Source organism: Aplidium turbinatum, chromosome 9, assembly GCF_918807975.1.
Source record: "Aplidium turbinatum chromosome 9, kaAplTurb1.1, whole genome shotgun sequence".
In the NCBI taxonomy this organism is placed as follows: Eukaryota; Metazoa; Chordata; class Ascidiacea; order Aplousobranchia; family Polyclinidae; genus Aplidium; species Aplidium turbinatum.
The window spans coordinates 10,665,995-10,688,884 of record NC_137480.1 but is presented as its reverse complement, the minus strand read 5'-3'; the positions used below and the strand labels follow the sequence as shown (position 1 = coordinate 10,688,884).

Below are 22,890 nucleotides of genomic sequence, written 5' to 3'. Positions count from 1 at the left end.
CTACATGTTCTGAATGCAAGATTGTAGTCAATATAATTTCTTTGAATGTAAGTTCTGATACCGATACCAATTGTAAACAGCAAAGTTGTTCAAAAACTCTTAGTTGGATATATCTTTGCTTTATCTTTATCTTGGTGAAACCAGGTGCGCAGGATCCAGAATTTGTTGCTGGGGATGGTAAGCATGCATGAGACTGCTTGGAGGAACTTGGCCTAGCATTTGATTAGCTTGTGCAAAGTGCTGTTGCTGCTGCAGATTGTGAGGATGGAAGTGATGAGAAGGGAAATTAAGATGGCTACTGGGGGAGCTAGAAAGCGTATTCATGAGAGATTCACTAGATGAATTTGCGTACACTCCTCTCGCATCCGTGGACACAGCAGATTGACTAGAGTGGTGGTTGTTATACTGGTATGAGTGGTGAGACGCAGATGATCTGTGGTTGGAAGTGGAGTTGTGGTTATTTTCCTTGGAAAGTTGAAAGGTTTCGTCATCATCCTTCCACTTGTCTAAACTTCTTCTTCTTGCATTCATGAAGAAGTTACTCACTGTTGATATATCCAAATGAAGATCCAAGGAAATTTGAAGCTAAAACGAACGAATGGGTTAAAGAAAAATACCAGTAATCTGAAATAATACACACCATGTCACAAGTATTGGGCTTGTCTCTAGAAGATCAACAAGTGAACAATTTACAATTTAACTTGCTATGTACGCTATTGTGTTCTTTAGTTACTATTAATTGATACAACGTTGTTGTTATAATTCAATAAGTTGTTACAATAAACTGATTATTAAAAAGCATTATCCTCTGATTGAGAAATCTTTTTAAAAGTTTGTTGCAGTGACTTTGAATCACTGATACAGGGTCGGTCTCGGAGATTGACTTTTTCATTTTTACTTGAAGTGCTGTAAATTATTCCATCCACTAAGTGCCGCTAAATAGGAGGTGTCCTTAAAGTTTGTTGCTCAAGCGCACACACTCCAAGCAGACCAAATTTTCACCATCAAAAATGAAAAAGGAGGCATTTGGTGAAAACCTCCTTTGTTTGATATTGCACGGCTACCTAAAGATACGGCTTAATTTGTCACACTTTGCAGAATTTTCCAGATTTTGCTAACTTTGGGCAAATGTTTGAATAAATTTTTCTAACAATTATATTTTTACGCCTTCTTTAGCCTATTCTTTTCCCCAGATGACACAATAGGTTTTAACATCCTCACATGTTGAAAAACAAAGAAAATTTGATTTCGAAGATTTTAGTCAGGCTGTTAATTTTTCAATAACAGTCTGATGCAACGTGTTTCAACTTACTTTGTCACATTTGCTGTTGCTTCCCCAAGGTTACAAAAAACTTTTATCATTAGGAGACGGCAAAAAGTAAAAAAATCTCAGAAAATGTTAGTCAAACACTAGCAGTAGCTGTAATCAAAATCTGCAAAATGTGACAAATCAGGCCGCATCTTCAGGTGGCCATGGGTATTGTGTATGCTCTGGGTTGGAAGTAACGACCAGTTGTCACTATTCGATAGCGTTATTCGTTGCTTTCTGAATATCGAATGCTTATACCCATTCCTTTTACAAATAAATATCGAATGCGCGTTATTCACTGCTTTTTTATGCAAGCAACGACATCATTATTCGTTTTTCACTAATCAATATTTAGGAGAACTGCTGAATCATATTTGGTTGTTCACTTACTTGTCGTCAAAACGAATTTACGAGATTTAGTTTTCGGATTACTATCCGACCTAGCCCCCTTCTGGTTTTCGAACTAAAGGATTAAGGAAAATTTTGCGGCATCACAGTTCAGAAAAACCATGCCAGTGAGAGTCGTTAACAGTATTGCCAACCTTGCGGTTTTCCTGCAAGTTTGGGCTTGTTTTTCTTTTCGAGTTTACGTTTTTTTTTTTGAATTTGCAAGTTGCTTATTGTTATTTTTTTAATTATTTTTAGTAATTGCTATTCATTGCTTTTTTTTAAGTATCGATAGCGGAAAGTCATTGCTTTTTTGGGCACTATCGAATAGTGAAAGAGTCATTGCTTTTTGACTAACGACTTCCAACCCTGTGTATGCTTTCTAACTTATCTTTGTTATCTCATGTTGCATAACTAGGCAAAAAGGATGTTGAAAGGTAATAACAAATTTGACATAAATTTTACTCTTTTATCATTTGGTTTGGTTTGTAAAGCACAACAACTGATCATTAATATATAAAGTGCAAAATTGTTGCAATGGACAGATATGCAGCACTCCACATTCTTTTAGCATTACAATAGCTACATCAACTTGTCCTACTTCCAAGGAATGTGAAAGGATTTTAACATAAACACAAACATTTAAAATAATGTTAAACCTTTTCCAACATACACAAGTTTAAATAAACACTAAATCTACATCAAGACATTTTGATTCAAGCTTGACCATTTTACCTGAACTTCCTTGTTGGGCCGCTTGTTTTTTTGGAAGGCAGCTTGCAGGCGCTTTCTCTGTTCTTCAGTGAAGACTAATCGTACCTTTTTTTGAGGAGTATCACAATTAACTCCAGTACTGATAGCTTCAGCTCCGTTCTCCTCCTCTTTGCGTCTGCAAGCTGTTTGAAATAAGAAATTGATAACAAAGTAGTCTTTTGTTCAAAGTATCCACTATTACAAAGCAAAATGGAAATTTAGTTGGTGGAAGTTGTAGTTTTTTTTAATACGAATGAACAGTAGAAACAATGCAAGGCTTTCAGTTGTACAACTTGATTAAAAATGCGTTTGTGCAGTTTGCAAATCATATGACTCAAATCTTCTTGCCACTACAGGTGCAGCTTTTTCTTTTGTAGCCATTTTGTTTCATTGCATGAATTTCTAGTTTAATCCACGACAAGCCTATGAAACAATACTAGCGCCCACATTCAAATGATATGTTTTCTAAAATTGTTTTTTTTTTATCAAACTGTGTCACAGAGTAGTTACTCAATTGTTTAGCTGTCATTTAATTTTTTTGAGATTGAGACGGTTTTTCTATTCTAAAAATTGCCTAAAATTACGCTTATGTTTTGAAATGCTTTCATTATTACTCAAAGTTGGTGGGAATTGCACTTCAACATAGCGCTCCACTTAACAACATACTGTATGGTTCTGCAAGGAGAGTTTATGTGTCAACTCTTCCTAGGTCCGTTAAGAGGACAATTTAGACCGGTACCACTGAGATCCTCGTGCCTTATAAAAAGACATTTCTAAGAAAAACGTACTATATCAAAAAATACGCCATGATATCTTTAAGTTCGAGGACCCCTTGGAAAAGTTAAGGGCTCTTAAAACCATTTCGGGCTCATGTCCAACATTGCTCCTTGAACCTCTCCTGTCAAAGCTACTGACCTTTCCTATGGTCGATCTTTCCTGAATGTTTGGTTGATGAATAATTATAGTTTTGCATATTCAAAATTTTCAATTAGTTAATTTCGTCATATGTAATCGATGTTTCTAGTGTAGCAGTCAAGCGTTGAGCAGGAAAGTCTTAACTTTTATATGATGTAACATTGCCTTTGCATTGAAACTCCATTACGCAATAACTACACAAAAGAAGTTTGCATGCTTGTTGATTCAAGTGCAATATTTTTATGACAGCTTAGCATTAGCCCAATAGCGGATCCATGAAAAGCTATACTTGGTCACGTACCTTCCAAAAGGGAAAAACATTTTTTCTTGGAATATGTAAAAATAGCTGGCTTGCTTTGAGTACCGGCTACAAGTTACAGTTGGTAGTTTTTGGGGTATCAAATTTTGATCTACACTACTAAATTTCTTGTAGACATTTTAGGTTCGTTAGAAGGTTGTTGGTGTGCCCCCCCCAAATTTTTTCTCGCATTCGCTACGGCATTTGCCTGATTGCATTCTGGTAGTTTACAATTTTAACTTTACAGCATCAGCAAAACAAGCCTGACGTCACATAATAAACAACAAAATCAATAATTTTTTACTTAGTTTATTCTTTTGCTAGTAAACAATTAATGGATTTCTCAGAGTTTGTTTGATAATTTAGGTTTTTTTTCATTAAGAAAAGTTTTTTTTTTTGCATATTGTATACTGCTGAATGTAAGTATTTACTATTTAGTAGAACATTTTATTCTAGATCGAAATGAAACATAATAGACTGTGAAATCAATGCAGCACGATAACCATTAATGCAGCAAGTTAAAGGGATACTAAAGAAAAAACCTGACTTGGCGATTTTCCACGTTCTTTGTGTTTAACATGCTACCATAAAACGATTTTCAATAAAATTTTGCCCCATTGCGGTCTGACCACCATTGCGCGCGTGATTTTGCCAGAGCTTTCAAAACGAGATTTGGCCTGAGCAGCGAAGCGTGCGACCGTACAGTTACGTCACTAAAGACTATAGCAATCAGCTAATCGCGCAACAATTGTTACTGCCGGGGATTTGACTGTAGGCTATGTATGTATGTACATCAAAACAACACATTTCAACATCAAAACATCAGACAGTTTGCTCAAAACATCAGATGTGGTAACGTGGCTTTTGTTATTGCTGTCTTTAGTGACGTATTCTCGAGCAGTGTTTGCACTTTTTGGTCATTTTGAAAAAAATGAAAATAAATGAAACATTGGACTTTGGGCCTTACCAGCGCCATTGAAAACAATTTTTTTTCGGTAATTTTTTTTGAAATGTATTCTTGAACGTTCAGTTTAGGCTACTCATTTTAATGCTTAATTCCTGTTTGAAATTTTCATTTAGTATGCCTTTAAGTATGCAAAACAAACTTGCAACGCATTTTCCTGCTTAAAAGTTTTATCATTTAAATATCTTACCATTCAAGATCCTTGAGTTATTGCCGTTGATTAATGTTTGCCCTTCTTCTGGGTTCGCAATTTTGAAGTTTATGGCAAGGCGAAAGCATTACTTTGATTACGGAAAACTAATTAATCCAAAGCGCTCTATGGTCATGTGACGCGTGAGTTGCGGGTCACGTCATAAAAAGGAGTGAGTATCCTCTCAAGAAAATGCCAACAACACGGACTGTGACATTTCTTTTAAACGTAAAAACTTATCCTTGCGTTATGACAACCATGTAGATTGTGACATATAAAACATCAGGATGGAGTTACTCAACCAAATCGGGTTGACAGAAGGGAAAATCGCCACAGAGTGTAAGGTTTTAAACTTGTAATCTCGTTGGCACAGCGGCCCAAATTATCCTCTCGCCCTGGCAGTTACTAACTCTGGGTATGAAACTATAGATAGGCTTACTCATTAAAACCCATACTGGGTAGCATTAAAGTTATAATTGGCAGTTTGCCAAACTGGTGGCTAAGCAAATATCTGATAATTCAATTTTACGTCGTCGTCGTGTGAGCCTGTGGGGCTGGGGGTCTATCCTCCAAACACCCCATTGACGACGTTCCCAGATTATGGTGGAAAGCTAATAGAGAGCAGCCAGTCTTTGGTTTCATCATTCAAGACACACAGACCTTCTACTCCATTAGGTGGCTTGAAGATGGTACAATCGTTAATGATGTGGTCTGCAATCTGTGCCTCAGCACCACAATCACAAGAAGAGGAAGAAGCCATTCCCCATAGGTGCATAATTGAGCGGGAAAGGCTTACGCCCGTGTAGAGACGGTTGAGGTGCACCTACGCCTGTTTCTGTAGTGCCAGGCCAATGGGACAGGTATCGACGTCGCGGATGAACGAATGGAGTCCGGTTGATCTTGACTTTCATTGAGTGGTCCATTTATCATTAGCCTAAATTAGACGCAGAGATGTCTTGTCTATTAGCTTCGTTGATCAGAAGTTGAGCGGCTGGTCCGAATGAGTGTCTTCATTTCAGTCGACGAGGGGGTGCTCGTTTTGGGGAGCAGAGATCTTAGAGTGTAGAAGGTGGTTGGGCTCCAATTTGACGTGATAGAATTCCCAAAATAAAAATCTCAGTAGTGTAAAATGCCCCTTCTACGAAGTGACAGGTGAAAATTTTCAACATTTTCTATCATTATACGGCTCACAGTAGGCCTAAAGGCCCTAAACCAATAAACCACTTGTTTATATGGAAGATAAAAAAATAAGGTAAAATTTAATTGGTTAAATTTGAATTTAACAGCATTTTCATCTAGATCTGATAGCCTATGAAGCTTTGCTGATGAACTTCGGATATTAGTTTCTCTGTTTTTTGATATTTGTAATATTATTTTCAGCTTACATCTTAAAACGAAGGTAACAGTGGTCACAGAGAATTTAAACTTCAAAGAAAAATCGCCAAAACAATATTTTCCAACGGTTTATTCTGGTCATTCAGTTTATCAGATTACCAGTTCACAAAAATCGATATCGCTACACAATGTTTTAATTTTTTTTTAAATTCAGAGCAAAAATTTTTCTCTTTTTATTTTGTCATTATGACCCTATATCCCACTTGCATGTAGCTCATGTTTTTGGAAGTTTTTGAACAGCTATTTTCAATAATACAAGTCCCAAAGTGCACCACCAATTAACAAACAGAAAAGCATGCAGCATGTTAGGCAGTAATCGAATGAACAAGTAAGCTGAAGGCCACAGATTAAAAACTGCCTAAAAATAAAAATGGTTTTACCGTCTTTTAGCCGTAGAGATTTGTTCTTGGTTGAGATTTGTATTTGGTTTAAACTAACGTCAACAACTTCACAAGTGTGCATTTACAAAAGTTTTAAATAAAAAAAATTAAAGGTCTGAAAGCAATTTAAATTGTGAGTTATCTTGTGGTCTTAATCACCCGGTCACTTCACTTAATTAGGCTGATTAACTTAAAGGTTAATTACTGCTTTCCTACGCGACATTCAACTCTCCTGTTCCATGTCGATAAAAACTTTTGAAAAATGTCCACTGTTTGTACCGAACAAAAGATTAGCGTAAATTCAACATAAAATTTCGAAAAAAAATAGTGATATTATTAATTGTAGGCTACATTTAAAATAGAAATTTGACACGCACGATAGCAACTGTTTCAAGACAAGCTAATTGGACATTGAAAGAAAACTAACAAATGTGGAAATGAAGTCAAATTTCTTAAGTGGCTTTTTTAAAAACTAAGACAACAAAAACACCACCAAATGTCACTAGCTGAGAAGAGAAAAGATAAAAAGTTTTCAAATTTTTCAAACCATTGAGAATAATTTAGAAAAAATAAACATAATAAATGAGCCAAATTCGTCAATTCATCTCTATTGAATTAGCAAAGTTATTATCAGATTATTTCTTTAATTTTACCGACATGTTAGCATTTTACTTGACCTCTGCTATCACATTCTCTACCTTACAATGCGAGGTGACCCCTGGCTATTTAATGATTTTTGTGATCGAAAACACAAATCTAAAAAAAAAATTGTTTGCTTTTGGTGAGGTCAAATTACCTCAGCGTTATGATGTTTTGTAAAAAAGCGGCTCAATACAATTCAAAAAATGTTTAAACGATTCTCAGTTTTAAAATACACCAAACCAAATACAAAATCAATACGTCTGAAACTGTGGCAGATCTAGCAGGTGCTTCATCATATGCCACTCTAAAATTTGAGAAACAAAATTAGCCCCCAAAAACTATACACTTACAAACAGTATTGTTTTGTAATTAATTGAGATCTTTGCATTTTAAATAAGCAAAAGCTGAATTTGACACAAATATGCACAGACTTGCCATCCAAGATCTCTATCAAACCTTGGCGTCCTTGTTATTTAACAGAAGCTGTTAAACTTCTAGTACGTGCTACGATTAATGCATAACATGTCGCTTTTGTCGCAGTTGTGATCATCGGCAGTGCCAGGCCTTAGAATAATTGAATTTCGCCTGGTTTTGGCTCTTAAGACGAGCCCATTAACGTTACTTCTGTCCGAGTTTAGCTCTGGTTCCTCTATTCAGTTAGTAATTACAGCAATCTCGCAACTTGGGTGAAGGAATAAAAGATTTTCGTTTTGCTTTTTATTCCAAGGACGACACGACATGCTAACAAGTAAGGTCGTTAGTCACAGCGACCGGAGAGAAGGAAGTTAACGAAAAATCAGCGTTGAAAAATGAGTAAAACTCAGGTAAGAAATAAGATCCGGCAAGCACTGCACAGCACAAAATCTAGCCCTGACGGGTGAGACGAATCTGACCGAAAATACAACGAGATAAATTGCCAAATAAAGGCGTGGTCCATTTGGGACGTGATATCAAACAGATTTTTGTTCTCTCTTCTGGTAAAAGACGTTATCGTGAGATTTAAAATGGGTTTGTTAAACATCAAGGAAAGTAGTTCGCTTGCTCGAAAAAACAAAGCAAAAAAGACTATACTTTCTAAAACTAATGTAGTCCATAATCATTATGGATTATAATCCATAACCTATTGTTATGCGCATTGCCCATTCTTAAATTTAAGACATACAAAAATCATGCAATTGGTTTTTCACCCAGATAGGAACCGTGGAATAGCAAAAGCAACCGATTGAAGCAAAGGCGCAAAAGCTGTTTGATCATCGACTGTATAGTTTTATGCACTGAATGTAACCAAATGAGCTACATATTATTTATTAAAAGTTTTGCCTAAGTTGAAAGAATACTTCATAATAAATAGAAAACCACTGCCCAGCTTATAGCCTGGCATAAAGGATTCATAATTTTTTTGCTGTTGACCCCAGCGCACCTCTTTTTACATAAATTTGCGACGAGTGGATTATGTTACATTTGTTGTGATTGCAGTTTAAACCTTTAAGAAATTTCGTGGTAAAGTTATTTTTTTAAGTCTAAATTTTCACTATTAACAATACAAATATTTTTTTTACCTTAATTGATATTAGCGCCTGAACGTTTATAATATATATGTACTTCTCTAAATTTCAACCCTCTTCGCTTCTCAGAAAACGTATACTCGGCTCGTCACCAACAGTCAAGTTAAAAACTTGAATATGAAGGTTTTAATACTTAATGAGAAATATTTTTTAGACCTACAACAACAAATTGCTGATAGGCTAATATAAAACTGAGTAGCCTGCGTTGTTAGCACTACCTACATTACGCATTGCGAAACTGCATTTAATATAATTAGTAACAATATTGCGTATTGCTTGCAACTAGTAAGCCTACAAGCTTGCAGTTGAAGCACTAGCAGTTGGAGATTAATACAAATTCTAATATTTAAAAAATGTTGAATCTGTCAGGTTGTGGCCATCCTGCAAATAATGTTAATGATTAATCTATCTACGTCGTTAATATTTTTCATGTTAAAATACGATTTTAAGTGGGATTTGAAATTTAAAAGAAAGCTCCAGGAAAAAATAAATAATCAGCACAAAAAAGATTAAAACAAACGGCGTTCAATTCAAGCCGTCAAACTTTTAGGATAAATACTTTATGATTTTTTTCGCTGTTGGTTTTATGATTTTCGACAAATAAAATACTGGCATGAAATGAAAACTATACAAAGACAAGCAAAGTTTTTTAGTAAAAATTGAAACTCCCAAAACAAAACCAAATTATTTTATTTTAATTTCATTTTAAAGTCTTAGAAAAACAATACAGTTTTGATGCTAAGGGGAAAGTATGTTCTACAGACGAATACGATATGGGGCCATAGTAATGTTACCTTATCTACAAGCAACTTTTTGGCACTATACTTATTGCTCAAAATCTCTTCTGCATTGCAAGCAGCACTATGTAAACCTACTTGTATTTGCGTGCCTTTGCGGTGTTGAATTTCGAGAATATACCTGGAGATCTATGGGTTTAGGAAAGCTTGTGGTGTTGACTTCTGGCAATGTAAAACATTATCAGGTTTAGAAAAGTTAATAAAACGATTTTTAAAATTATGCGTAGCTTTTAGGTTATTGCTACCACATCAATTTTTACACTACCAGCAGTCAAGCACATCATGAATTTTACAGCCAACGAAGTTTAAAATTTCAATAAATGGAAGAAGTATGAGAATAATGTTATTGAGTGACCTTTCAGAAAATATTTAAATTGATGTTTTGTTACAAGTAAAATCAATTGGAGAGCCGCCAAATTAGCTTACGATTATGTACCAGTAGGGTTTGACTGAAAATCTGAAATAAAAAAGAAAAGAGAATTTGTGGTGATGCAGTGCATAAAATTTTTTAAAAAGTGAGGTGATTAATAAGCAAGCAAATTATGGAAACAAATAACAGGAGCCAAAACATTTTTAGTGCCTCTAAAAAGTTGCACATGAAGCATATAGGCTAAACAATTGAATTGAATTCAAAACAATTACAATTAGCTCTGTAAACTAATGCGATAACTTGAAGCCCGAAAACAGCTCAAAAAAAGCCTGAAAGCGCTTTCCGTAGCCTAATTTAGACCTTTAAAAATAGAAAGGCAGTAGCCTATTTGTTTTCCTATAGAGTTATATCACGGGGTGTTTTGATTCAATGGGTCTGAATGACGCCTGGGTTATGAATAACGAATTATCCAGAAAAGCGAAGATTCGATTTGTGATATTGTTCAAATAAATTAAATTTTTACTCGTTTGGTTAATGATTTTTTAATTACTGTATGTTTCCTCTATGGAAAACTGGTTGAATAAAAGCAAATATAAAACAAGTTGAACACAAAAATAAAATAACTAAATAATATTAAAGCTAAGTGATGATGGCCACCAGTGACGCTATAGATACAGAATACAACCACAACTCGAATGCGTTGTTTTGAAAACTTTGCCACAGTTGACTTATATTTGAACTAAAATATTTTCACAAAATATAAGTAAGTTGTACAGAAAGTTTAAAACGCAATTATTTAATCGGTGGGCTAAATTGTGTATTTATGCAGTAAATTTGAAAACAGTCTGGCACAATAAGGCAGCTGCTGCCCTAAAATTTGAAGTTTAAGCAAAAGCAAGATGCAGATCAGAAACAAAAAATTGTAGGTGATGCAATAGCCTATACTGTGGTTGTAGGTGATGTAGTAGCCTACTGTGATTTACCACACGATTATGGTTGCTATACAAAGTATCACAATGATCACAATGACTGCACGACTTGTTTATAACAGTTATAGTGATAGGTCAACTGGATTTTTAAAATTCAGAATATAAAATACTAGAGCTTTTCGAAAAAACTCTTTACGTAGATTCACTCAAGCCAACATGATGACAAGCTATTTTACAAAGAGATACTTTGAAACATGAAACAATATTTCAGTCCTTGTTTTAGCTTTAAATTCGGGATATGACAAGCTCTCAATGGTGCTTGAACGGGTAATAAGTCCTTGTCCTGCTGCAGCTGGCATCCGTCCACACACCGCTCTATGTATTTATACAGAGCATCTGCCGTAACGTGACGGCTATTGTTTTCGTTAAGGCAATAAATGGATGAGGAAATTCCAGCTTTCCTGACACATAAATAAGATCCACAAAGAGTAGTTTCTTTGTTTTTCATTGTTGGTTTTGTCTATTTCTCTTTATTTTTATATTGCTGGTGTTATACGTCGGTTGCACTAACCTTGTAAACGAAATTTGGAAATTGTTTCTGTAAATTGTGGCCTAATGTGAATTTAAAAAAAAAATAATAAGCAATACTGTAAAATTACGGTTGATCCAACGGATTTTAAGCAAAAAAATTGTTTGATTGTGAGCAAGTTTGCGATTTGTTTTTCCAGAAAGGCGGCTTCCTTTCTCTTAACGGGAATCTATAACGCAAATATTTTTGTCAATACTATAGTGTCCACTACTCAAAGTTTGTTATGGTTCCCAAAAAATATTGACTTCTCACGCATATTGATCTAACGTCTGCGTGTAAGCAGATCACAGCAAATATTTTAATTCTGGATTAAGTTTACAGTATCGAAATTTTTTGAACCTATTGACCGTTTTCTACAAGTGTGCGAAAGCAATTAAAATGACGACGCATTGACCAAACATCAATTATATGTAGATTATGTGACATAAATTGTTGCATTTTCAATTTGAAATAAAGTTTATGGACATCTTTTAAAGGATTTTACGCATCGTAAGCACGACAGAAACAAGTACAAAAAAAATAAAGACGTTGCAAAAAGTCATGTTAGCTCAACAGTGCAAAGCTGGTGTACAAAATGGCGGCTGCATGTTATTCAAGCATTTTGTTTGAAATGTAGCCTACTCCAATCATAATGCTTTCTTTTTTTAAGAATATCATTGTCTTTTTTACCACACCAAGTTTTCAACGCAATAAAACTTATTACATATCATTGGCCATTAGTAGTAAACGTAGTCTTTTTTAATTGGATCTGAATTGTATGTCGGTCATGTTACAGTAATTGTAGCAACACGTTCTTCCATTATTATTCAACTAGCAGTGCAGGGCTGATATTCGACTGCGTCAAATCAATAAAAAATTGTTTAAACCTGCTATTCAGACAGTTACCTAAAAATTCGATTTATTGAATTCTTTTTCAACTGATAGCGATGTGAACTAGACTTTTGATGTTAAATTAATAAGAGCATTAATAGGCTGAGAGCAATGACAAGTTTTTGACGCGTTTTAAGTGACTTCGATACTATATTTCATAGATTTAAAAAATATGCAATAGACTAGCCTAACAATTCGAAATATTTATTTACATTAGGAAAGGAATTTAAGCTGTTACATTATTAGTGGTTTTCATGCAAAAAATGACATTATTTCAGTAAAAAAATTGACAAAATTTAAAGTAGGCCTACTTTCTACAAAATTAAGACCTTTTTGCAATAACTGAAATAAACGGGAGTAAAAAAACAGGCATAAAATAGAATTAATGATAACATGACATATCATAGTCTGGATATTACCCCACAAAGATGTATGGTATTTTGTGTTAAAAAATTACACTCATGACAACTTTCATTTCTGGGCAAGGCATCTCGTAATGACTGTGCGCTCAAGCAATAGAGAGGATAGGACAGTAGCCAAAGCAACAAAACAAGCATTGTTATTGTTTAGTATACACAAGATTGAGGAGGAGCTCATACATTTGACTATCGAAGGATAATTGGTGATCACTTGTTTAAATTAAAACACCTGAAGTAGCGTGAACAAACTATATACTATACTGTATTTATAGATGTAAAAATTATGTTTTATTTGTTGTTGGTTTAAAAAGTTTACTTCGTCTATCATTCTGAATACGGTTTTCTTCTACAGTATACGTGCTTGTTCATTTATACTTAAAGTAACATTTTGTTGACATTTTTACTAAACAAACTCTTCTAAAACTTGAAATCAACCGAAAAAAAAAATGCTGCGACTACGAAGACAACAATTCCAACTTGAAAGAGCAAAAGAAAAATTGTTAAAGACCAAAATCTCCAGGATTTCAAGACTGATTCACAAAAGTGAAACCTTGAACTCAAAATTGAAGTTGAATGCTCCTGAAAAATCGTTAAAATTGAGATTGGAATTTGAGAGAATAAAACTAAAAAATTGCAACTTTGCTTAAACTTGAATAAAGATCTCAGCAAAAGTTTTAATCAAGAATATATCAATTACAGTAACTAACTTATTCCAATTGTGAACGATTGGTCGCCATTAGTTTAGATTGTTGTTTTCTTAATTTGTATACCGGTACTAATAGTGATTTGAAGTTTGAAACCCTGCAGTGTTTTCAACTGAATCTTTACATAATTCATACAAGAATCATTTTCGTATAAATATTTTAATAAAGTGAAAAAACATCAAAAGCAGTGCGTTGTGTATGTTCTGAAGCTATTGTAAGTTTACGTTTTCCTCTAACATGAAGTATAACATGAGTATAACCAAATGAGTGAAGTGTCAATTGAGCCACGAAAAACAAAGTTAAATACATTTTTGAAATCGAATAATTCGCTATGCAAGAACGGACGTACGTGATAAGGGCTTTGATTAATAAAAATTGACTGGCTGTGTTTTTAACTAACGGCTTTGTAGCCTAACTTAGGTGAAAAATAGACATTACCAGGCCAGGTTGACAAAAATTGACGATGATGGCTCGTTGTTGTAAAGGAGACAACACGAAATGACAACTGAACAAACACTTGTTGTAAGCTCTTTAACAACTATTTAGTTGCCACTTATGGGACCATCAGATGCTGAAATTACATTCAAAGTAATGAATACCGGTGGCTGACGATTTGATTAAACGAGGGTTCACACAAGTTTTACAGGAACCAATCAATTTCACCTTTTTTGTCAACTATACGTTGTTACAGGTCGTTTCAACGCAAATCTAATATTGTCAACAGCTGCGAGGTGAAGTACAACGTATCTCCAATTGAAAATCATGATATTCAGATTTTATTTTAAATTTGTTTTTTTGTACACTTCAGTGTCAAAAAAATTAAAGCCACAGTGTCGCAAGTGGTTGCTGTGCAGAAGTTGTTAAAAATAGCCAAACTACTTCGTTGTAGGTTGAACAAAACTTGTAATTTTGTATTACAATTACCATACCTCGTGTTAAAATTGACTTTAGTCTAGAAAAAAAAACTTTAAATAGAGTATACCAACGTCGGCTAAACCTGCTGCGAGTTGAAGTCACAGAGAATAAATCCCAAATTATCAAGAGTTTCACACCCAATAACGTTGTTTAATAGGCTACATTACCATACCTTAGTTAGACTACCATTGATTAATCAAAAAAGTAATGATTTGATGTTGTGCAGACTTGGATGATCGTGAAAGCACACAAAACTTGAAAATGTGCTATAAGTTCGGTATTGCTCTAGTGCCTGGCCTTTGGTTAGGAACTTTTGAAACAAACACTTTTTAATAACGTCACATATGTGGCTTATGTGACTACCATTATACCAACATAGAATAAATATATTGCTTTAAATGGCACATAAAACGGCGCAAAGATCTACATGTGGTTTTTATTTGGCCTTCTTTTGAATGTACGTTCTCTGCTTTTGTGCATTAGCCTACTACTTTTCTGTGAAAGCATACGAATTAAACATAAACTACAGATCAAGATAAATCTTTGTTGGTTGTTGACTGTATCAAGCGTCCATGCATGCAACACCGCAATATAAGTTTTACCTAGCATTTGAAGCTGTGAGTTAGTTAGATTTTGTTAAAACAGATCTCTGCACAGTTTTTGAATAAAACAAAAAAGCGAAGAAACATATGTCGAAATAAAGCGTCCAATCTACATGTACACAAGTCATTGTGGACTAATGCCTCTCACACTTCTCGTTTATTTTCTATTCTTTTCTCTTCGATTCTCTCAATCTTCTCCAAACCATCTGTCAGAGTTACGTTTTTATTATTTTCGTTTTAGAACTTATTAGACCTTGCGTTTTAAATTTCTACCTTTTAGGGACAGACAGCAAGATAAGCAGGATTTCCACGTTACTTAACCGTTGACGAACATCAAATCAACCAAAAAAAAAGCGAGAGACCAGCAATCTAATGCAAATCACGTTCCCTACTTCCCTCAGTGAAGGCTTGTACCCTGCCGAAAATTAAAAAATACGCAACGAATATCGATCGATTTTCTGAGCTCTCTAGGGCATTGCACAGTTCTGCAGTAGCTACGGGCCAAAGGTGCTGATCTTTTAAGAATAGAAGAAAACGGCTTCCCAAAAATCAAGAAATTGCTGTGACTAGTAATATTTGTAACCTCCATTCCTCTTTTTGATTTTCTACCTTTTTCGATTACTTTTCAATTTCACTTTGAACTGCATTAGTAGATTCTCCAACGGAATGGTGTCATTTTCGAATCATTTTTATCTTTTTCTTTTACACTGTTTTGTTCCATTTATACCTCTTGTGGCAACAATAAAAAACAAACAGAAAAAGTTTTAAAAAAAATACATATCAATGACATAATTTAAGCAGTCGATCTAGCCTGACAGGAAAAAGGACAAAAGATGGTTCTATAAAAAAAGATGGCTAAAAAACAAGATACTTCTTGATGACCATTGCGGCTCTCTTGCGATGACATAACTGCATTGCAGGAGATGTTTCTACCAGCTTATGAAACGACATATGGTGCCATACGGCTCCAAGGTTTTGGTGATTTTAATTCTTTGGTTGGACCACCGTGCTGTAAGTTGAAGTTTATGTAGTACAAAATGAACTCTAAGTCTAAAGGCTATACTTGATATAGCAAGGCAACAAGAGTCAAAAGTAAAAGTTTTTATCAAAATGCAAAAAACTACTGTATATAACAAAACATTTTTAAAGCATTTTATAAAAGCTCCTTGATTCGAGTCAACAAATCAGTCCGACGTTGAATCAATGTAGAAAAAGGTTGATTTGTTGGCTGGAATATTGAATAGCAAAGGCAACTGTCTTCAACCTACTTATGAGTTGCGACTTGTTTCAAATTAACGTTTCTGATACGTAACTTGAACTCAAATTAGCGTTAAAAAAGTTAATCTATCCTAATGCAAAAAGATTTGAAAGGTACCTTCTTTAACATGGTTAAAAATACGTTAAAACTTGAAAGAAATATCAAATATATTTTTGCATTGCATCAACTTATTGCAATCTCAAACTATCTGATGGTGCAAGATTTCGTAACACATTTGCCATGGGCCTTACTGATTTCTCTCTGTCGTATATCTTTCAAGCAGCCTACTTTTTACCTTAAACTATTTTTTCACTAATAAAAACCCTTTAAAAAGCTTTAAAATTTTGAACCACATTTGAAGCCAATTTTATAGAAATTAAAAACATGAAAAATCTTTTTGTCATCAACTTTTATCTGTGACTACCATGTCCTGTCATGACCTTCAACCCAACCTACGTCATGCATGCGCCCTAACTTAAAGTCCCATGACGCGATATTAATCATTGCGATACATTTTATTGTTGGCACTACAATAGCAAAGTTGAAATATAAATTGTTATAAGGTTTAAAATTCTATACGAATGAAGGTTACTAGTTTGACCGTAACTATGAAATTGCAGATTATTAAAATGCCGGGTTAAAGAATTTTGCTGAGGCTCTGTGTTCGTTTTTTGTTTTTATAATGGTCGTTGTTCATAACGTTAATTCTTTTTTGGCATTATTGAGACAGTGAAAATTTTATCAGACGATTTCTGTTTGTGTGCCATGAAGCGGTTAATACGCCGTTGCGTTGCGGGATTATCCGGACACCATCAATGCATTTCGTCCTTATTTGTGACTATTTCTTGCTGCATTTTTCTTCAGGATAATCTCGCTGTTTCATTATGAAACGTAGCTGAAAATCCCGCGGGAAGGGCAAAGAAATGACCGTGTCTACCATCTATTTCTCTCTTCGTCAGGTCATTAACAATGCAAAAGACAGTGGAACAAATAAAAGGTAGATTCTTTTTTGTAACCCAACAAAACCGTCCACTCTGGTGTAGTTTGGTGCTTTCTCAACATTCTGATGTTAAAGTAAGTAAGACCTTACTTGGTTATTAACGCAACATTCCGATAGACTACTGATGCGTATGTATAAAAAAACAAGTGCTGTAAATAACCTCAAGAAAACCCTACGTAATCAAAATATTGAATTGAACGATTCTGCAAATGATTCACAAATGTCTCTGGCTTGTCTTGAAACACCGTTGATAGTATTTTGGGTTATTAACACTTAAAACTATAAATCACTTTGCACATAAGCAGCTACACCAGCTGTTTTAGCTCATATGTAGCCTATGTTTTGCATTGGTTTGGCCATGCTTTAACCACGTCAAATATTCAGAGGTAAAGGCGGTAGGAAAATAGTGAACTTTATTAAGCTAAAGAACGTCACATTTTTTCACTTTTTAGTCCTAAATTTTATGCTTTGAACAGTAATTTAAAAAGAAAGTTGCTCAGATTGTATCTCTAATAAAGTTAAGCAAAGTTGCAGCAAGCAGCATCAAATATTAAAAATTTGTCTTACCTGCCGCTTTGAGGTCGTTGATGCGCGCGTCGGCTGGCTCCTGTAGCCACTTGTGCATTTTTCGAAATGTTTCTCTGCCGCTTTTCAACTTGGACCAAGGCTTGGGATTCCTTAAGAGATCTGACAATGTTCCCTGGCTTCTCAATAACACTTTACGAGCAAAGACAGCTTGAGGAATGCTGCAACGCTTCAATTCTTGGGTAATCAATTTAGCAACTGCCTTTGTGTTTACTTCTTCAATTGGTTGGCCTCTAGCAGAATGAGGAAAATTGCTCAAGCCTGAGTTGGACAGTCGCTCTCCAGTAGAGTTTCTAGGTTTTCTAGTTTCAACGACACATTCGTCATGGGGTAGCCGAGAACGTTTGTCAAAACTCGGGCTGGCTTGGATAGTGCTAGTTAATTCGTGAAGAGTGTATTGCGGGACGAATCCATTATTTCTAGACTGAAACATGGGGCTGCCTTGAAATGCCGAAGTCACTTCATTGCATTGCTCAATCCTGCCAAACATGTGAGCATGGTCATAAGCGTTAGATGTGGTTGTTTGAGATGACAGAATGGTCGGAGGGATAACGGATGGCTTGTTGTAATGCGTTAAGCCAACTGCAGCCGCCACCTGGTTCACAGCTTCTAATGCCTCTTGGGGTTGTCTTGGTGGAGCAGTTAAGCCACTCAAAAGCATTCTGTTTGACAGTGGAGGTAGTGCGTGACCCATACCACCCATCTTGCTATAATTGGCATTAGAATCGTTGATTTCATGCTGCATGAGAGCAGCGTACGCGTTCCCATTTCCCTGCATGTACTTATCTGACACAGTTGAAAGTGAAGACAATGGCTGCAGAGTGGCGTAACTTGGACTTTCGTTGACTGACGCCGAAGCTTTATCAATGGGCTCGTTTTGGCCGCTGGTCAGTGACTGCTCAGAACGAAAGAAATTTTCAACAGTTCCTGGGATGTTGTTATCAATAGAAATCAACAGATTGAGATCTTCCGGGGTGGAGGATCGATTCATCCCGGATTCAAGAAGAGAAGCATTGCGGACGGAGTGTTGGTAAAGAGGATCAGAATTTTCACTTTCAGTTTTAATTGTAAAATTTTCTTGACTGCTTTGATGAGAAATACTAAGAAGATCTTTCTTTGGCTCACCCATATCCGAATGTTCGGACTCATTTAAACCATTCATTTCTTCTGAGCTTTTCTCGACAAATTGTTGATCATCTTTTGGTACATCAAACAAAGCGTCTTCTCTCTTAACTGAAGATGATCTGCTAAGTTTAAGAAGATTGTCTCGTCGAAGAAGAGCGTCTCCTATTGGAGGAAGATATTGAGGAAGAGACTTTCCGTTTTTTGGCTGCTCAGTTTCGTTCTTTTCCGCAGAATTGGAAGACAAATACTCTTTGTTGAGAAAGTTAGGTTGTTCCTGAGGGGACCCGGATATGTCCAAATATATTTGTCCGGGAAAGGGGTTGTCAAACGTAGAGCGGTAGGGATGATACGGATGATAGTGTTCATGTCGAGCATGAGAGCGTCTCCGTTGGTAAAAGCTGTTTAATTCGCTTGATGCTGTTGTTGCCATAAGAAAGCTATCAGAAACAAAGATGAAATTACGATATGAGGAAAAAAATATAACTTGCAGTTCAACTACAGAAAACGTGGTCGTGAGGTCATAGATCTTTTGCAAATTTGCTTTTTTTTTATAAATCCTATAATCTCCTAATATGCTTTAAAACAAAAATAATGTTGTACTCTCTAACATGATCAAACTTTATTTTATGCTTAGTTTGTCTCAGTAGAACAAAAAGTAGACAAAAAACATTCATGTAAGTACCTTTAGAAATTTCACCAAAAAAGCAATGTTATTTAAAGGAAGCAATGTTATTTTACAGCATTTATGAACAAAATCAAATTACTGCGGCTATCTTTATAAAGCATGCCTTTGCATGTTGAAAATAGACTATAGCCTTATAGATATATATGTGAGTGTGTTGTACAGTAGTGTTGATAAGGGGGTCCAGAGGGTACTTTGAACCAAAGCACGGGTGATTTTAGGGGTCCTTCGCTATTTCAAATAGCCTGGTTACTTGAAGAAACCACCCATATTCGTTCAATATGGTGCGTTTTTCTTTTAAGAGTCTGAGTTAGGGGCCCGAGAGTGTCATTGGTACCGGGCCCAAATTATCTTTTTAACGGACCTGGTGCTGTTGTATATTATGCTGTTTTGATCAGTTTTCCCTTAAATCAAACTAGTTAAGTCATGTAAAATTGACACCTTATGATTACGACTAGCTATTAAACCCGACAATGTTCTAAGATCTAAGTGGTGTCTAACCATCTTGAAGCGATGTCAAAAAATAACCTTTTATAAACAAGGATGCTAAAACTATCTTGGAATACAACTCTATTTCTCCAAGGCAGAGCAATCTTTGAAAAACTATACTAAGTTAGCTTAGAAGCATGTAGGCCATGGTAGCTTATCTTGTTCAAAAGGTATGAACTAAACGTTTTTCCTTAATTTTTGCGAAAACAAAGTATGTTTTTTAGCACTCATTTTTTGCATTTATCACACAGTTGTGACTTGCCAACTAAAAAAAGCAGCTTGCTTATTACTCACAGTAATAATCTAATATCATTCATTCATTGCGTACGATCAAACAATAATTTTATGTTTAAGATCAGTTTTCTTCGAGTTTATTTTGTGTAAAGATGGGCGCGAAAACTATTTCGTATTGTGATATAATATCGTTTACCTACTTAAGCTAAGAAAGAACTATTGAGTTGTTAAAAGTGTTAACTTAAAAAAAAACAATTTAAAAAATGTCATTAATGAGGTAATTGAACGAATTTTTCTTTGAAGGTGCGCCAATCGGTTGTGTTCTTAATTTTGCGTCAACTTGCGGTAAGTATCCACTGAAGTTAACGTTTAGGAAAGTTGTAATGTTCATCACTCGCTAGTTCTTTTCTGCTATACTTTCATCTTTCAATGGCTACCTATTGTACTGCTGGAGAAGCGTAGCGTTTGCTGATCACATTAGAATTAAAGCCACGCTGTAAAGTGTGAACGTGTCATTTTGAAACAAAAACTTTAAAAAAAAAATTGCCTTAAAAAAAGAATTAAAAAACTGGCAAGTCAGCTTTGCTTATATTGCCAAAAGTACAAATTGATCGAATTGAAAATTTCCCTTGTGATTTTGCTTATCAGCTTGCTTAATTTACAACCTTAAAATTTTGAAACGTCTGTTCTCGGCGTTTTCTTTCGCTGCTCTGTGGTTGGTGAGCCAAGTGTTGCTCTTCGGTCGGCACTTGTGGGCCTAATGGAAGACATCTGCTTCTTTTTTTCCAATCTTTTATTTCTTTTTTAAAACGACGCTACGTCATAATGATTGAAGTGAGCCGGAATAATTGAACAACAAAAAGGACTGAGATATTTTTTGTACTTTATTCGAAACTCTTTGTTTTTTACTTTTGACTTTGCGTTGACAATGGTAAGCTATTTGATCTTTAATAAAAATCATGATAAACAAAATGATTAAAGCACTTTTCGCGTTTTGTTTAAAAATAGTTTGTTTTGTTTTTAGTTTGTGTGGGCAATTTTAAGCTATCTCGTTTTTAATTAAACTGCAATGATAAACTGCAGATGCCGAAACGGTTATGCTTTGAAAGTGTCTACATTTTTAAACTTTTTCGTCAACATTTCGCAAGTGAAAAACACTTAACGAATGAAATTACAACTTTGCAGCCTAAAATAAGTGACAAAATCTCACAAAAAATGGACTGTAACTAAGCCATTTTTATTATTAAAAAATAACACCCTTGTCTATTCTGTCTGGCATTCATTCTGGCACTTGCGAAGCATAAAAAGAAACTGCGAAATTAGTTTAGTTGAAATTGTGTTTGGTTGTGTGGAGGCACAGATGGTTTTTAGCCACTTAGTTGGCAACATATGGCGGCCTTTGGTTAATTACAGCCTAAGTCCACTGTATACTTGATAGAGTAGTATATTTTGTGAAGCTGTAAATGCAACATTGGGATTGGCTTGTAAACCTTTTTTTGAACTGTCCATTTGCTTTAATTCTTATCGTTCAGAATGAAAGGTGAGGATCAGTGTGTTGTTTTCAATCCAGTCCTCTACCCTAACAACAAAATCCGTTTGCAAACGATAAATCAATGTAAAAATGACGGATTTTGCTGTCAGGATATCGTCGCTCACAAACTGAAAGACATGATTTTCAATCAGCCATATTCGTAGTTTTGTTTCAATCAAGACCAGTTTGATTAGTTATTCACAGATGTTCTTTGCAGGGTCGTCAAGACGATAATTTAGATCAGGGACCCATGATAGGCTCGGGCCACCTTCGAACAAAACATCTTAAAAATAAAATTCGAAAAAAAACGCGGTGTTTTGTCATTTTCGGGCCCACTGAAAATATTTCAGGCCTCTAAAATCTTGAATCCAGGTTCAAAAGTATCTCCAAAACAACCCTGTCAGCACAATTGACCTTTTGCATTTATAATGCTCAGGCCAGATCATTTGTGTATGAAGGTTGAAAAACTAATGACTTATTCCATTCGTTGCTATTAGCTAATGCTTGGGAAAATTAAGCAAGGTTGAATTCTGTTGACAATGACGCGCTGCTGCTCAATTGTAATTGGCTGGAAAATTCAAGCAGGTGCTTTATTGTTACAAACCGCAATGCTATTTCAATAACAGCATAAAGATACTAATGAACATTTCGATAAAACATAGCCTACACATGAACACACTCTATTCTGGTTGTAAGAAAATGTGACGTATTTCATGGGTGAAAATTTCATCCGTATGTTTTATTTGAATTTGTGAGGTATTTAGATATTGTCCTGATCAACAATCGTACGACTACAATATGCTATATAGGCCACATCAGTAGTGGAGCATGGAATTTGTGCAGATGTGAATTGTGGAAAGTTGAATTTGATCCGTTATTTAAAAATAAGAAAATCACGAAATGTATGTCTCTATGTTTGAACAAATATACAAACATAAAATGCCTTAGTTGTCGCAGCCCCATCAGAAAATATTGGAAAATTAAAAAAAAACA

The 22,890-nt window shown here is 35.1% G+C and overlaps 1 protein-coding gene across 1 annotated transcript; it reads right to left on the bottom strand.

Moving 5' to 3' along the window:
- Positions 1–126: 126 nt before the first annotated feature.
- Positions 127–19,391, bottom strand: LOC145776676 (uncharacterized). Its single transcript, XM_082587908.1, has 4 exons — positions 17,819–19,391; positions 7,690–7,698; positions 2,432–2,592; positions 127–585 (listed from the first exon to the last, which is right to left on the bottom strand). Exons 1-4 carry the CDS (start codon positions 19,389–19,391, stop codon positions 127–129), a joined length of 2,202 nt encoding a protein of 733 aa, XP_082444034.1.
- Between the last annotated feature and the right edge of the window lie 3,499 nt (positions 19,392–22,890).

What these genes read in the sequence shown, in the direction of transcription:
- LOC145776676 (XM_082587908.1), bottom strand. Translation starts at nt 19,391, where the DNA reads ATGGCAACAACAGCATCAAGCGAATTAAACAGCTTTTACCAACGGAGA. An exon ending in GGCCCAACAAGGAAGTTCAG is followed by an intron (nt 586 to 2,431) that starts GTAAAATGGTCA and finishes CGTTCGTTTTAG; the next exon opens with CTTCAAATTTCCTTGGATCT.